General features: G+C 45.8%; 1 protein-coding gene across 1 annotated transcript in view; it reads right to left on the bottom strand.

Moving 5' to 3' along the window:
• The window catches only part of LOC138304347 (integrin alpha-X-like), a 126,737-nt gene that overhangs the window by 54,185 nt on the left and 55,294 nt on the right, over positions 1-17,258 (bottom strand). The window contains exons 7-10 of the mRNA XM_069244320.1: positions 17,162-17,243; positions 6,763-6,870; positions 6,029-6,112; positions 4,875-4,988 (exon numbers count right to left, since the gene is read on the bottom strand). Of these exons, the coding sequence (XP_069100421.1) occupies positions 4,875-4,988; positions 6,029-6,112; positions 6,763-6,870; positions 17,162-17,243 (388 nt within the window). The remainder of the gene's footprint in view (positions 1-4,874; positions 4,989-6,028; positions 6,113-6,762; positions 6,871-17,161; positions 17,244-17,258) is intronic.

Below are 17,258 nucleotides of genomic sequence, written 5' to 3'. Positions count from 1 at the left end.
TTCTTCGGCGCGGACAGTTAATGCTCAAGGTACATTTGTGACTTTGGTACAGTGAGTCCCCCATTGAGAGAGTTGACAAAACAAGATGTACCTTTTTAGTGGTCTGCTGAATATGATCAGAGCTTCAAAAAATAACACATGCAATTGAGAATGCCACTGAGATGGCCTATTTCGACCCAAATTACATATGAAGATCAACGTAGATGCGAATCTGGTGGGTCTGGGGGTGATCCTTGCTCAACACAATGGTCATCTAAAAGCTCAGAGACACATTGTGGTCTATGCCAGCTGAAGCCTGTCTGACACAGAACATGCATATTTTCAGTCAGAGAAGATGAATCTGACGGTTTTCTGGGCCTGCAAACATTTTCATGTGTTCCTATAGGAAAAATGGTTCACCATCATCACGGACCACCAAGTGCTACTCACTATCTTTGGGAACCCGAAAGCCAAGATGTCCCCTCGCATTGAGAAGTGGGGGTTCGACTGCAAGAATATGGCTATGTGATTGTGCACAAGCTAGGTAAAGATCAGAACCCTGCTTATCACTTTTCACAAGTACCTCTACCCAAATTTAGTTCGACATCCAAAACAGCTGAAGAGCACATTAATTTCATAGTAAGGACCAGCACACCAGCAGCCTTGTCTGTTGAACAGATTATTAATGCTACTAATGCAGACAAGAACACAGGCATTCTTAAAGATATCAATTCAGCACAATCATGGAAGAAGAGTATTTGACTTCTTGAGGATGGCATTGAATTTCAAAAGTTTAAGAACGGACAGGATGAACTGTTTGTAACTAAGGAAGGTGTTGTGAAGAGAGGCTTGGGAATCATCGTACCTGAAAGCCTACAACTGCATCTGAATGGGCCCATGAAGGACATCATGGCATCATAGCCCCCAGAGTACCCCTAAGTGACCGTGTGTGTTTCCCATGCCTAGATGAGCAAATTGAGAGGAGACTAAAGGATTGCCACCTTTGCAACTGCCTTTAACCAAAAGTGACTAAACCCACATTTACATTGTCTGACAGTCCTACATGGGCTTGGGAAAGAACTACCATTGATTTCATCATCTCATGATAGTCATTGATGAGTACTCACACTTTCCGCTAGTGGAGGAAATGTCTTTGGCCACCCATGACAAGGTAATCGAACGGTTGGACCACATCTTCGCGGCATGGGGTATGCCCACCATTCTCAAATCTAAAAATGGCCCGCTGTTCAACAGTTCTTACTGTTTGGGAGAGCTATTCAAACCAAATTACCACAGTGGACAGTAGATCAATCCTTGGATGCCGATAAGGTTCGGGTCCTGGACACTTCTCGAAAGTGCAAGATGAAGATGTACGCCAATCAGCGGCATCAAACTCTGGAAACAGTCTTCGATAAAGGTGATTAGGTTGGCAGAAAACAGACACTTCGTTTGATGTTGAACTTTCAAGGGCGGTGATGTGTAAAGGACATATGGTGATGGCACCTCATCCTAGAAAATATATCATACAGGACTTGTCAAATTTCAAGCACCTACTTCGACCTTCATCAGCTCCTGCAATCTTCGATGAAGGCACTTTGCCTGATAGTCCAGATCAAGCATCCAAGCCCATAGCATCAGTGCCCGATCAGAGAGTATCTCAGACACCTCATACCACTCGATTTGGCAAGCTACTGCCAGTGCCTCAATGTCTTAAAGAAGAGATCTGAAATAACTATTGTTTGCACTTTTTAGTTAGCACAGGGGGACATGTAGTGTCATGAAATTAGGTGCATTAGGACCTTTGCGGTTCTGGGCAGAATTAGAAGAGAGATTTCGTAATCTGCTGGGAGGTGTTAAGGTGTGGTTTGTAACAGTTGTGACATAATCAGTGATTTTAGTTTGTGATTGTAAGTGTAGGAATAAAGAGGTTTTATCCAGTGCCCCATGTGTGGCATGTGCTTTACTTGCTCTCGGGCTGGGGCGGATGCTACAACCACAAGTGAGGGGGAGAAATGAGTGAAAGGCGAGGAAGAACAGGTGGGGAGAAGTTGCAATTAAGGCATGGGTATTGGGTGGGGGACAAGGGATCAAAGAGGCATGCAAAAGCACTTTTTTGTACTGCAGAGTGGCCTGGCAGCAAATTGCACCTGTGGGACATAAAAAAAAAAAATGAAAATGAAAAGATCTTTCATAAGAACTTTGAGGTGTAGGGCAACAACTAAGAAGCAGGTGATGATGAGTATTTGAGGAGAGGGAAAGCAGCACAAGGGACAGTGCACAAAAACATAACTTTCATGGAGTGCTTAATTACAATTTAAAAATGGTCCCCTTAATTTGAGCAGTAGAACACAGGTAAATCAGTCAAAAGGATGGCAGATAGGCTATGCTTAGGGGAAGGAACAAGCACAAGAAGAGGGAGGCAAACCATTGAATAAGAAGCAAGCAAATGAGAGTGACAATAAAGCCAAAGAATGGTAAACAATGGGCAGACTCTAAGTCCACTCACTGTAGATTTTTGGTATGGTCCACAAGAGGCTTTCACTAACCGACAGCTAAACGTTGTCTCGTAGGTGACGCCTAAATACGGATTATTAGCTCCTCATCACCCCAGATGAAAGAAAAAGACGTTCAGGATTTTGGCGGTGCTTACCATACTCTGAACCAAAATATCCATCTGAAAAAATGCAGTGAATGCTCTGGTGTGTGTGGCACAGTCTAATAATTATTCTGCTCCTACCTCCAACCAAAAGCCAACAAGTGAGCACTGGATCAAAAGAGTCATCAGTACAAAAGGTGACATACCTACACTTCCCCATCACTCCTCTGCCAGCATCCACAGTAAAAAAAAACCTGTGTCCTCATTTAAAGTGACCTTCAAATGCTTCCTCTGGTTTAGATGCTAGAAAGTCAACATGCAATGTAACTTCCACAGATTATCACTTCTTTGACAATGTTATAGCAGCCACTTTCTTTGCCTGTAGCAAAATGGTCTGTAATTGATGAAGACTTTCATTTAAGTTGATCACTCATCTGTAGTTTTTTCTGTGCTTGTCTGTTGTCATGCATTTAAAGAATATATATAACTTGTGATTTATGGACTTAGTGTCATCAAAATTCTGTTGCACTTTAGAACACTTATATCACGTTCTCCCTCCCTGTTTGTAGAAATGCATGGTGCAAGTTCCAGAGCCAGGGCTGGACTGGGACTCCAAAGCAGCGCTGTCAAATTTTGTCAGACCAGCCGCCATAGGGTGCTTAGTGAGTGAGACTGACCACTACAATCGGGCTTGGAAGTTCTCCCCCAAGAAACTTTGGGAAAACAGTGCATTCTACAATAGGTGTCATTATATTTTCAATGGTATTAGTTTTAAAAGCACAGTAAATAATAACCTTACAGTGCACCAGGATACAGCAGTCTTGATTGGGACTCTTTAATTATTTCCTCACCATCACTCTCTAAAAGTGCCTCTCATCTCTCCATAGCCCCTCTCTCACATCTATTTCATTTGTTTTATAGCACCTCTCTTACCAGCGTAGGGTGGTGGAGCACTTTACATCACACACATAAAAAGACAATGAATCATGCATGTGTAAATCGGTGTATAGAAAATGTTATACAAGACAAAGGGGACTAAAAGGTGTGGGATTCACATGTCATCCCTACTGGTAGACATGTTTTAAGACTAGTTGGTCTGGGGAAGCATAAACTCAGTATTCAGAACATGTAACACAGTGGTTAGAGTTGACTATACTAAGAACACTTTGGGCCAGATTTAAGAAGGGCCTGACCCCACCTTGCACCAGATTAGCATAATTTTTTCTACGCTAATATGGCGTTAAGTTGGTAAAAACACTGCGCCATATTTACAAAGTGGTGCAATGCACGCATTGCACCACTTTGTAAACCCTTGCGCCACATTATGCCTGCGCCAGGCAGAATGTATGCAAGGGGAGCGTTCTGGCATTAGGAGGCCCAGAAAAATGGTGCAGTGGAATCTATGAGATTCTGCTGCACCTTTTCGAGTGTCATTTTTAACACCTGCCTAAGGCAGGTGTTAAAATGAGGATCCAATTGTTTTAAATGTGCCTCTTTTTACTTTTTTCACATCACAAGATTAGCGTCAATATTTTTGATGGTAATCCTGCAAACCGCCAAAGTAGCTTCAATATTTTTGACGCCAGTTCCCTAATGTGCACCATGGTGCGCTGTATAATAAATATGGCGCACACATGGTGGCGTTAGGGGGCTCAATAGTGCACAAGAAAAGTGGCGCATCATGAGATAATACGCCACTTTTCATAATTTTCCCCTTTATTTCTAGCCAAACAAACTAATTTTATTAAAATTAGGATAATCAAAGACTGGGGAAAAACATACTTTTCTAATCTGTACTATGCAGTTTGCATGCAGCTCTTTGATGGCAGTTCATAGCTCACTGTGCTAGATTATAATTGTAATTTATGAAACGCACATAACAAAAGAAGGTCTGTGACAAGGGTAGTATCCCACTGAGCACTGCACATAAAATACTGTTCTGTGATTTGCATAGTACACGTTTTTTGCAGGAGGCCTAATAACCCTCTGTGATACTTTAGATGCCACTAGACAAAACTTCGATCTCTGTTCAAAGGGTACATTAATTATCAGAATTATCTTGCCACTTTAATTGTTGCATGAAAAGTGTTGGATAAACAAGGAACTCTGCAGTGCTTTTAAAACTGCTGCACTGCTACAAAACTGCCCTCTCTATGACAAAAGTTCCCCCCACCCACCGTTGCAGCCTCCCAGGGGAAACACCCAATGCCCTGTATGGCCAGTCCGACCTAGGTCATAGCTAACACAGTACACTTTTCGAACACATGTTCCCGTCACAATTAATATGTTTACATATTACCTGGGGAATCCACGTATTGCCAACGCTGCCTTCAATTACAAACTGCAGTGCATCACCTTTTTGAAGAGGACGAACCTCACACTGAACCTTCCGACAAGCCACCACGGAGCAATCCTAACGGAGAAGAAGACAGGTGCCCATCACTGAAGTATATAGCTTGTAGTGGAATATAGATATCCCATCATTGTACTACTATAATATTCTCATTGCTCAGGTAATCACACAGCTCCCAAATTCTTGTCACAAAACTACCACTCATGCAACCCATTAACACCTACAATTCCAAAATCACGAAATCCAACAATTCTCGTGTTCTCTCTTCAGAGACACCACAATGTCACATTATCTCAATAATAATACTCCCACAATGTCATACTATAACAGTTCCACTGACCCCACAAGTCTAAAAAACACACAAGAGCAGCCCTCTCTAGAACTTGTAATACCAAAACGTCTACTAGTCGATATAACTCACATTGTTAGCTGTTCTGCAATCACCTCCCACCCGCAACTCAAGGCTTCCAAAATTCCATGTGTTCAGTGATGTTGCAATTTTAGCTTCAAAATTCAAAACTATAGACTATCCCATTCACACACAGCGCCAACACCCCACAATTCCAATATTCCAAAGTTCCAAAAATGCCACAATCCACAACTAGCACTACTCCACCCCTCCCACCGTCCCATATCATCAAAACTGGCCCAGCAATCTCAAAATCCAACAGCTTCTGCATTGACACGCCTGCCAAAACAACTTGCATTCCCTCTACTATGCCAATTACAATGCTTCCACAATCCCATGCTTCCTAAATCCATTTTGGTTAAATCCAATAATGCCACTCCTCTCACAAGACCAGACCTCTGACACTTCCACAAACTAATAAATCCCACATTTGTCCCAAAAACTTAAATGTCTCACAATCCCATTTCCATAATCCCACAAATGCATAGCACCCACAATACGCCAACAGCCACAATCCAAGACATGGTTTTGAAATCCCTACAGTATAGATAATCTGAATGAGCCTATAGCACCAAATATGTTTTTGATAAAGGACATTTTCAGTTCACTAAGCAGAATTCAGCTTTTTGGTAAAATAATCTTCAAGATTCCTATGTAAGACGTTCTAAACATTCTTCAGGGGTGAGATTACCAGAGTCATCCGTTTACTCATTCCAGGCACGATGTCGGTAGAGCCAGGCGTCAGGGCAATGTCCTTGCAACTCTCCGGGGTGCCCTGAAGTAAGAGAAATGGTAAAGATGGCATCAGTCGGACAACCAATTTGAGAAGGGACTCATGGGAGCTCAATTTTAAATGGAGGCATGGTTGCCCTATTCTAGTGTGGTGTTATTATTCCAGTCCCACCCAAAAGTCGTTCCATGCTAAAAAGACTGCCCAGAGAAGTGAGCAATAGGGAACAACCACAACACATATAAGCAAATTCTCATTTATGTTACAGGTGTCTTATTGTTTATACGGCATCTGTAGCATCGTTTGAAGATGATCTCCCCTGCTTTAAAGTACATACTGCTCCTAGAAGGGGGATGACCTTCGCTTGTTACACCTGATACATAGTTGCCTATCCCAGACACATTGGCCTTTCAAAAGCACTAGTCCGTCTGTAAACTCCAAATTCCTTTACAGGCCTAGTACCACTCAAGAGGAGATCAGTCAGTAGATTTGTGAGAGTCAAGGATGGTACTCGAGTTGTGAAGTGGCCTAACCATGAGGTGCTTGTGGGTGTGGAAGAGTCAAGAATGACAAGAGAGAAAGAGAAGGTATTGGCAGAGAGTTATGGGGGAACAAAGTGTGTTAAAGGGAAAATATGATCCTATAATAAGTAAGTGGATCATAGTAGTAAAGGCTAACTAATTAAGACTTCATACCCTCTGTGGAGTTACTCCGTGAGTGGCCCACACTTGGGATGGACCTATGGACACTGGTATCAAAAAGGTGACTTCGAGGTCCAGACTCTTCCGGCCCATGTTCTCCACCTGAGCCAAAATAAAAAGACAGGTTAAACTACAGCCAGGTGATAGGAAATATAGGAAACTGAAATGGGTAGGCTAAATTGCAGACTACACCTATGGGAAGGCCAGACAAAAGAGGGACACAAGTATCATTGAGTCCAGCTGTGGATATGGATACAGTCCAAACAACAGTGATTTACCAAAGTGTGCCAAAATGTATAGAGTTACAGATGGCATCATGACAACTAATACGGACAGCTAGTTTGTTTTTCCTTGCTCCTCTTGTTCTTCCTACTACGTCATATGTTCCAGATTTTAAACTCTGCAGTACTTGCTATAATCATCATGTATTTTCCCCTTTAGGTATTTGAATTATAAAGGCTGTTTATTTAAAATTATGTTCCAAGTATAATTGCACATTATTAATGACTTTTGCTTATTAGTTACATTATAACATCGTAATTAAGTCCGCTTAAATATATTTATGTGTTTTCCAGGCATACTAATTTTTGTTTGCCAGTGATATTTTCTAAATGATTAACAAGGCTTCATATAAATTGATATCTTAACTTATTACGTACTGCTTTTTAAGTGACAGACAAGGTTTCACAGAATATAAGTGAAAGTCTGCAAGGGCTTTACTATTAATTGTTTGTTCTGACAATGTTCAACAATATTCAGAATAAACTGGAACAGAGTGTAATAGAAAGAGATGAACTTCATACCTGCAACTTGAAATACATACACCGCTGTAATCACCTTCTTTTGCTGAAGATTACGGGGAAGGCACATCCAACTTTCACTCAGATGGCTTATATGCTGTTTTACAGATGCAGAAGAGCAGATGCTCTTTCGTTGTTGAACATAGGTTTTGTTGTTAAGAAGCAGTGTGCAGGTATGAACCATCTCTGAAACTTAAAATGGGTCTTTTCTGGTACTATGTTTAGCTTAGTTAGCTGAGAGGCAGATGGGCTTGGGGATTTTGACATAAAGAAGATATGGTATCATTATAATTTTACAATATTTTCTATTATCCATCCTTTAGGTAAGTGTTATTGCCATTAATAAAACATGTATAATAGTTACTGTTCATATTGTATACACTAGCCTAGGATTTGTATTTTAAATAAATGCTGAAAAATACATTCCTGGGTTCCTATTGTTCTTTCCAGAAATAAATATTTTGGGTTCAACCGACTATCCCTGTGCAATCCCACAGGACTGATCATTACCTAGAATGCACCTCACTCAAGTACTGCTCAGTTGGTTGCAGGTGAGTGATTGCAGTCCACTGGATATTCTGTTTCAAGTTGGTATAGTGACTTAGGGGATGATTTAGATCTTGGCAGAGGGGAATACTCAGTCACAAACATGATGGATAGCTCGTGCTCCGTATTATGATCCTATTATATCCAATGGAGATCATAATGCGGTGGACAGGATTTCTGTCACGGTTGTGACGAAGTATTCCAACTGCCAAGAGTTAAATGAGGTCCTAAGTTCTTACTGCCAGAGTGTCTAGAAAACCTGTTTCTGGTCTGTTTTTCTGGAAAGAAATCCAGAAACAAAAGTATCATGAATCTTGGAATGAGCTGCACTTTGTGTAGTACAAAAGAACGAGTTACTTACCTTCGGTAACGACTTTTCTGGTGGATACATTAGCTACCTGTGGATTCCTCACCTGATGAATACTCCCATGGCGCCAGCATTCGACGGAAATCTTCTTACTAGTCTCTGCACGTCGACGAGGACGTCACTCTAGCCCACGCGACGCCGTCTGACGTCATACAGGCAATAAGAGGTCCTCGCCGACGTGCCGATGACAGTACCAACATTTTTTACGTGCATGAGAATAATAATAACCCAATGCAATGAAAGAGCAAAGCAACATCTCTTAATATTGTAAATCACACAACATTGCAATAAAATAGCTGTAGATTTAATATAACCTTCTTTTTTTTTTTTTTTTTTTAAACAAATAAATATATTTATACATACGAATCATGTATATACCCAATATATATATAGATTTATATATAAATATACACATATATACAAATATCATACATGCAAAATGTATTGCAACTTTGAAGACCAAAAGGAGCACACTCAAGGATTGCTTGGAGAGACCAAAAAGGCAACGGGGAGGCGGGTGGGACCGTGAGGAATCCACAGGTAGCTAATGTATCCACCAGAAAAGTCGTTACCGAAGGTAAGTAACTCGTTCTTCTGATGGATACAACTACCTGTGGATTCCTCACCTGATGAATAGAGTCCCAAAGCAGTACCACGCCCGGCGGTGGGTGCCTAAATGGTCAAACCAAGAAATCCTGCAGCACTGACCGTGCAAAATGACCGTCCCTTCTGACCTCAGAGTCCAAACAGTAATGTTTCACAAAAGTGTGAAGGGACGACCAAGTTGCGGCCTTGCAGATGTCGACCACAGGAACACCCCTGGCCAAGGCCGAAGAGGCCGACTTAGCTCTGGTGGAGTGAGCTCTAATGCCCTCAGGCGGATCCTTCTTTGCCAAAGAGTAACAGATTTTAATGCAAAGAACAACCCACCTGGAGAGTGTTCTCTTGTGGACTGCCTTTCCTCTCCTCTTGCCCACGTATCCGACAAACAGCTGATCCTCCAGCCTGATATCCTTCATTCTGTCGATATAGAAGCTCAACGCCCTTTTTGGGTCCAGGCGATGTAGTCTTTCTTCCTCCTTTGAAGGATGAGGCGGAGGATAAAACGTGGACAAAGTGATTGTCTGAGCCAAATGGAAGGGTGAAACAACCTTCGGAAGGAAAGCAGCCTTGGTCCTCAACACCACCTTATCCCCATAAAACGTTATATAAGGGGGTTTAACCGATAAGGCCTGCAACTCACTCACTCTCCTTGCAGATGTTATAGCTACCAGGAATACTGTTTTAATAACCAAATACCTTAAGGGGCAAGAATGCATAGGCTCAAAAGGGGACCCCATAAGGAAAGTCAGGACCAAGGACAAATCCCATTGAGGCATAACGAATGGTTTTGGAGGATATTGATTCAGAAGACCTTTCAAGAATCTGAGAACAATAGGGGATTTAAATAACGATGGTTGGTCTGGAAGACAAATGAAGGCTGACAAGGCCGACAAATAACCCTTAATGGTAGCTACTGCACAACCTTTCTGCGCTAGAGACAGTGCAAAAGACAAAACATGTGACAGATGAGCTTGTAAGGGATCAATCTGTCTCTCTCCACACCACATAACAAATTTAGACCACCTATTAGCGTAGATAGATTTAGTGGAGTGTCGCCTGGCCGCTAAGATAACATCCACTACATCAGGCGGGAGAGAGAAGGAACTCAGGTTGCCCCGTTCAATCTCCAAGCATGTAGGTGCAGACTCTGGAGGTTGGGGTGTAAAACCTGCCCCTGCGACTGCGAGAGGAGGTCTGCCCTGAGAGGGAGACGGAGCGGAGGGCACAGTGAGAGTTGGAGAAGGTCGGAGTACCATACCCTCCTTGGCCAATCCGGAGCTATTAAGATGACTTGGGCCCGGTCTTGGCGAATTTTCCTCAACACTCGAGGAATCAAGGGTATGGGGGGAAACGCGTAAAGCAACTGGTCGCACCAGGTTATCTGAAACGCGTCCCCCAACGCTCCCTGCATCGGATACTGGAGGCTGCAGAATAACGGGCAAAGCGCGTTCTCCCGAGTGGCAAACAGATCTATCCGAGGAAACCCCCACATCTGGAAGATTAAACAGACTTGATCTGGATGGAGACGCCACTCGTGGTCTGCCGAGAATTGGCGACTGAGACTGTCCGCACGTACATTCAAGACCCCGGCCAGATGATTTGCCACCAAGCAAATCTGATGGTCCTTTGCCCAGGACCATAGCCGAAGAGCTTCTCTGCAGAGAAGGTACGACCCTACTCCTCCCTGTTTGTTTATGTACCACATCGTGGTAGTATTGTCCGTCAGGACCTGTACCGACTGACCACGAAGGGATGGGAGGAAGGCCTTGAGAGCCAAACGTACAGCCCGTAACTCCAACAGATTGATATGAAACACCTGTTCCTCTGGAGACCAAAGCCCTTTGATCTCCAGATCCCCCAGATGAGCTCCCCATCCTAGGGTGGAGGAATCCGTTATTACCGTGGCCACTGGTGGCGACTGCGCGAACGGCTTTCCCTGTGAAAGATTGTTGCCCGCAATCCACCACTTCAATTCCACAGCAGCATCTCTGGAGATCTTGACAGTACCTTCTAAATCTCCCTTGTGTTGAGACCACTGCCTTCGGAGGCACCACTGAAGAGCCCTCATGTGCCAGCGAGCATGCGTGACCAACAGAATGCAGGAGGCGAACAGACCGAGCAGACGAAGGACCTTGAGGACTGTAACTACCGCTCCATTTCGAAACATTGGAACCAATTCCTGAATATCTTGAATCCGCTGAGGCGGAGGAAAGGCTCGACTCAATGTTGTATCCAGTACTGCCCCTATGAACAGGAGGCGCTGAGAGGGCTCCAGGTGAGATTTGGGCACGTTCACCGAAAAGCCCAGGTCGAACAACAACTGGGTTGTTGACTGCAGATGATGCGACACAAGCTCCGGGGACTTGGCTTTGATCAACCAGTCGTCCAAGTAAGGGAATACTGCTATCCCCTTCCTTCTGAGCTCCGCCGCAACCACTGACATCACCTTTGTGAAGACTCGAGGTGCTGAAGTAAGACCAAACGGGAGGACCGCAAACTGATAGTGCTGCGACCCTACCACAAACCGGAGATACTTCCTGTGCGACTTGAGTATCGGGATATGAAAGTAAGCATCCTGCAAGTCGACAGACACCATCCAATCTTCCTTGTTCAACGCCAAAAGCACCTGTGCTAGGGTCAGCATCTTGAACTTTTCCTGTTTGAGGAACCAATTCAAGATCCTCAGATCCAGGATTGATCTCAACTGACCATCCTTTTTGGGAATCAGGAAGTATCTTGAGTAACAACCTCAACCCTTTTCCTGCTCTGGGACCAACTCTACCGCGCCCTTTGAAAGGAGGACTTGAACCTCCTGTTCTAGCAACAGGAGGTGTTCTTCTGAACAATAAGATGGGCGGGGCGGGATGAGGGGCGGGAACTCCCGAAAGGGAAGGGCGTAGCCTTTTCCCACAATGCCGAGAACCCAAGTGTCCGTTGTGATAGACTTCCACTTGTGGAGAAAATGCTGTAATCTTCCCCCTACAGGAGAGGAGTGAGTGGGAAACGGTGGAAGCCTAAGGCTGCTTCCCCTGCTGCACCCCTCCAGAGGACGAGGAAGAGGCAGAGTGCTGTTGAGAGGCTCCTCTGGTACGGACCCCACCCCTCCCCCTCCCTCTAAATGACCTATAGGGGAGGGAAGAGGCGGGTTGCTGGAACCTCCCCCGAAAGGAAGAGGAATAAGAGCCACGCCCAAATCCCCGAAACCTCCTGAAAATTCTAGAAGAGGCAGAGGAAGAAGGAGCTTGCAGTCCTAACGATTTGGCTGTGGCTCTGCTCTCCTTAAATCGTTCCAAGGCTGAATCTGCCTTGGCTCCAAACAGTCTGTCCCCATCAAACGGGAGGTCCAGCAGGGTCGACTGCACATCTGCAGAGAACCCTGAGCTTCGGAGCCAGGCCTGTCTTCTTGCCACCACAGCCGTGCCCATCGCCCTGGCCACCGAGTCGGTCGTGTCCAGCCCAGACTGGATAATCTGGGTCGCGGCAGCCTGGGCGTCCGAGACCACATCCAAGAGACCCTGGGGAAGCTCCGTAAATGAAGACGAAATATCATCCATCAGCGCATGGATGTACCTCCCCAGAATGCACGTTGCGTTGGTGGCCTTCAACGCCAAACTGCATGACGAAAATATTTTCTTGGACTGCGCATCCAGTTTCTTGGAGTCTCTGTCTCCAGGCACCGTCGGGAAGGAACCAGGCGCTGACTTTGAGGAACAGGAGGCTTGCACCACCAAACTCTCCGGCGTAGGGTGTCTAGAGAGAAAGCCAGGGTCAGATGGTGCAGCTCGATACCTCCTGGCCACAGCCCTATGAACGGCCGAGGAAGACACCGGCTTCTTCCACACCTCCAACACCGGATCCAGCAAAGCCTCATTAAATGGCAAGAGAGGCTCAGCTGCAGCAGAGGCCGGATGCAATACTTCTGTCAGCAAATTCTGCTTTGCCTCTGCCACCGGCAAAGGCAGGTCCAAAAAGCTCGCTGCCTTCCTCACCACAGCATGAAAGGAAGCAGCCTCCTCCGTATATTCCCCTGGAGATGAAAGGTCCCACTCAGGGGAAGTGTCCAGCCCACTGGCTGTATCCAGACCATGCAGTCCGTCTCCAGAGTCCTCAATCTCTCCCTCCTCTAGGACTCGCTGGTACTCTTGCTCTTCTAAAAGACGGAGAGCACGCCTCCTCGAATGAAGTCTCTCCTCGATACGCGGAGTCGACATGGCCTCCGCCGACGTCGAAGAACGGCGCCGATCTCCAGAAGCATCTGACGCCGCGTCCGGCGCCACAGGCAGCTTCGGCGCCGAGGCAGGAGCCGGAGGACGAGGTCTTGGAGCCGATGGACCAACCGGAGTCACAGGGCAAAATCCTGACTTCGACGGAGGGGCAACCTCCGGGGCCGAAACATCCGAAGCCACCGGAGCGGCCACCGACGCCGGCACCGGCGCCGAGCCCACATTCCCAAAAGGGAGAAAGGGCATAAAGGGTGCCGGCCGAAGAGGCGCAGGATCACCCAACGAAAAGGCCAAGGGCCCCGAAGGACCAGCCGGAGCAGCTCCTGGAGCCATCTGCTGAAAGATGGTATACATCGCATTAAGAAACGCGGTACTATCGGCTCCAGGAGTGGGAAAAACCGGATACTGGGGTGCCTGGATCGAGGGCGACCCCGACGCCGGCCTCGACGTCTGCGACGCCGGAGAAAACACAAGAGGCTGCACCACCTCAATCACTGACGCCTGACCAGGCGAAGTCGGTGACGCCGGAGAGGGCAACGGCGTCGATGGATGCGGCGTGACCGTGGGGCTGACCTCCCAAGTCCTCCGACGCCGAGCCGAAGGTGACCTCGAACGAGACTCCTTGCTGGAGTGACGTCGTGAGTCTCTACGGCGCCGGGAGTCTCGATGACGCCGGTGAGACCTTGGCGAAGAAGACTTCTTATGATGTTTCTCCTTCTTCTTTGACTTTGCCATGAATAACTTGGCCTCACGCTCTTTGAGGGCCTTCGGATTCATGTGTTGACATGAATCGCAAGTCGAGACGTCGTGGTCGGAGCTCAAACACCATAGACAGTCGGAGTGAGGATCTGTAACTGACATCTTGCCCCCACACTCTCGACAGGGCTTGAAACCCGACTTCCTCTGAGACATTGTTACCGCAGAGAAGACTACGCAGCAGACAATACACTGTAACCACGAAGGTAACAGTAGCTCCCTCGAAGATAACCGTTTCGAATGCACGGAAAAAAGGGAACTGTCATCGGCACGTCGGCGAGGACCTCTTATTGCCTGTATGACGTCAGACGGCGTCGCGTGGGCTAGAGTGACGTCCTCGTCGACGTGCAGAGACTAGTAAGAAGATTTCCGTCGAATGCTGGCGCCATGGGAGTATTCATCAGGTGAGGAATCCACAGGTAGTTGTATCCATCAGAAATAGCCAAATACAAGATTCTTTCTGTCACTACCCACTATCTTTCAAAACCACAACCAAGGAAACAAGCTTGGAAGAATCAGTGAAGAACAAAGGTCCTATGGACCACTTTAGTCTAGTCTGGAACTTTGAAGAGACGTGAGACTTGTACGATAAGTGCCAAGCGTCCGGGCCGCCAGTGAAATACTACTGTTAATGTTTTTTGACTTACTCAATCGGGCATGGGAGTCTCTCGGCTCCGAGTCCAAGCTCCAGGCAACAATCATGTGCAACCTTCCCTGGGGCAGCGGCAAGAGGGGAATTTGACTGGGGCAGTACACCTATCAAATGATAATGTAGGTGCCCTAAGGCGCACTTGTGGAAACCAAAAACCTCTTGTGGAGCAGCAGGGCAAAAGCTCACTTGATCTTAACTTTCAGTATGAATGCAGGCCATGAACAGGAAGGCTCACAATCCTTTTGACTTTTTGGTTTTCATGAATGAGGTGTCAGAAAAGTTATTAAGGGGAAAATTGGTTTATGGTGGCCGTTCATTCATAGCGACATCATAAAAGCATCGCATTGAATAAGCTTTTCTTGTAACAATATAGCACAATCCACCAAGTGTAGGATTGCTCAAAGACTAAAAAGACGGTGGGCTGTGATAAGACAGTTGTGACACAGATTAGTTTTACCCTACTGATGGTGTGATGTTGCAGAAGTAATGACACTAATAATTGCAGCTTCAGGCTTTTATTAGATGGGCTTAGCTGAGGAGTCAGCAGGGCAAAGTTACTTTCTGCGGAATTATGACTGAACATCTGTAAGTCAGAATCCTCCTACACAGTAATGATACAGCAGTGCTGTGAAGCCTCAGTTGGTTTGAAATAGCCAGCCTCTGGACCTGTGCACAGAGGGTAGGGTACAGATTTAAGGGTTGCAACCTCCATGCGCCGTGAGGTAAGCAGGCTTCTCTCTCCCTCTGAGCTGCCAGGTGCAGGCCCAAACCCTGGGCATCCTCCTTGTAGGTCAGCACAATGACCAAATTGCCTAAATGTGTCCCAGCAGAAGAGCTTGAAGGCAAGCAGGTTGGTGGGTCTGGACACTTTCTTCAGTGGGCCTGGTGCATCTGCCTGATAGCTTCCCTGGGCTGTCTGGTTGGTTTCTGGCCTAGGCTTTATTGGGCAGCTGACTTGGGCTGTGTGGTCAGCAGCTAACCTGGGATATCTGGAAGGCTGGCTAGGGCCAACTGGTTATTGGCTGTCCGGGAACATCTAGTCAGAGCTGTCACACCAAAAGGCAAGAGGACCGCCCGGCACCGCTAACTCCAACTTGCCAACTTTCCTGCGATCTACAAGACCCCATATTGCAAGGCCCTAATAATGGAGGAAAACAGCATCCTGCTTAGGTCATAAAGGTACAGGGAACTAATCCAACATCAGTTAACCAGGCTAGGGTCCAAGAAGGCAGATACCACCCCTGAGGGCCCAGGACTAACCAAGTGGGCTGGCAGTTCCAGGAGGGTGCAACCTGATTAAACAAGCCCGAGTGAGAGGCCCATGAAACCTGTGTGAAGGCAGGATGCCTGCTTCTGATCCTGGGTACTTGGCATTGGGCAGCAAAACTGACCCTACCCAGGGCTGGGTGCACGCAGACTGGAGAGGATTTCAATCCTCCTGCGGGGTGTTGAGTTCAGATAATTGACGTTGGAGCTCTGAGAAGCTCATGTGAATGCATAGGACCTGGTCTCCTGAGCCAGGGTACTACATAGTCTGGGCAGACCAGTTCTAAGAAGCCCCAAGGGAGAATTTCATGAAGCCTAAGTAAATATCTGAGATCTGGTCGAGCAAGATCACAGCACCAAGTCTACTTCCCTATTATAGGACAGAGATTCACCAGTCCATGGGTACGCAAAATTTAAAAAACATCTGACAGTTAAAAGTTTTCATCTTTGAAATCAAGGTTTGCTCAAAACATCACATCACCAGTGATGTTTGCCTGATGTACCATTCATTCCCACAGCAGACCAGGACAATGGCCAGTAGAGGCGGGCCAGTGATCCACATATACTTAAACCTAAAACCCTTGCCCAAACATTTTCCAACGTACCCCTGTTTTCAATTGTAAATTTGTGAACAACCTCAAGTTATACTCCCACTCAGAGTTTCTGTACCTTCTGTATATGATTCCCGAACTGTACCCAAAATTCAATGCACTGTTTTGCATTTTCCTATGTGCTTTTTCACTATGTTTGGCCCTTTGCTGCTGAACAAATCAAAGCCATTCTTTTTAAATGCCTATGATACAATGAAATAAAAACAGAAGTTAAATAGAAAGAAGAAATCAGCAAAACCATAAAGTTTATTAAGCAACAAATAGGGAGATCAAAGGAACTGGAAGAACGATGCCTGCTAGGATGCTGAGCGTACATACAGAGATCATTAGACTATAGAGTCTGGCCAATAGAAGGTTTACTGACATATAATCTAAGCCATGTGATTCAACCCCAAGAATGACTAACTGAGGTGATCCTGTGAACTCTGGTGTAAAGCGGGCGTTCAGAAAAAAGGGAAACATGATGAACAAATTATAAACCATAGAGTGTAGCTTGCACTCAGAGCACAGAAAATATCAACAGAACAGCAGAGACCAGTCAACATGGAGGTACACACAGAAAAAATGACCTGATAGACGTGTTTAACAAGCTTCTTCTTATCCTGCGGTTTTCTGGTGAAGTTGATGTAATGCACTGAGTTGTCGTCCATACTGTCAAAAAGGAAA

The sequence above is a fragment of the Pleurodeles waltl genome, chromosome 7 (genome assembly GCF_031143425.1).
Source record: "Pleurodeles waltl isolate 20211129_DDA chromosome 7, aPleWal1.hap1.20221129, whole genome shotgun sequence".
Classification (NCBI taxonomy): domain Eukaryota; kingdom Metazoa; phylum Chordata; class Amphibia; order Caudata; family Salamandridae; genus Pleurodeles; species Pleurodeles waltl.
This window is presented reverse-complemented; position numbering and strand designations above follow the sequence as displayed.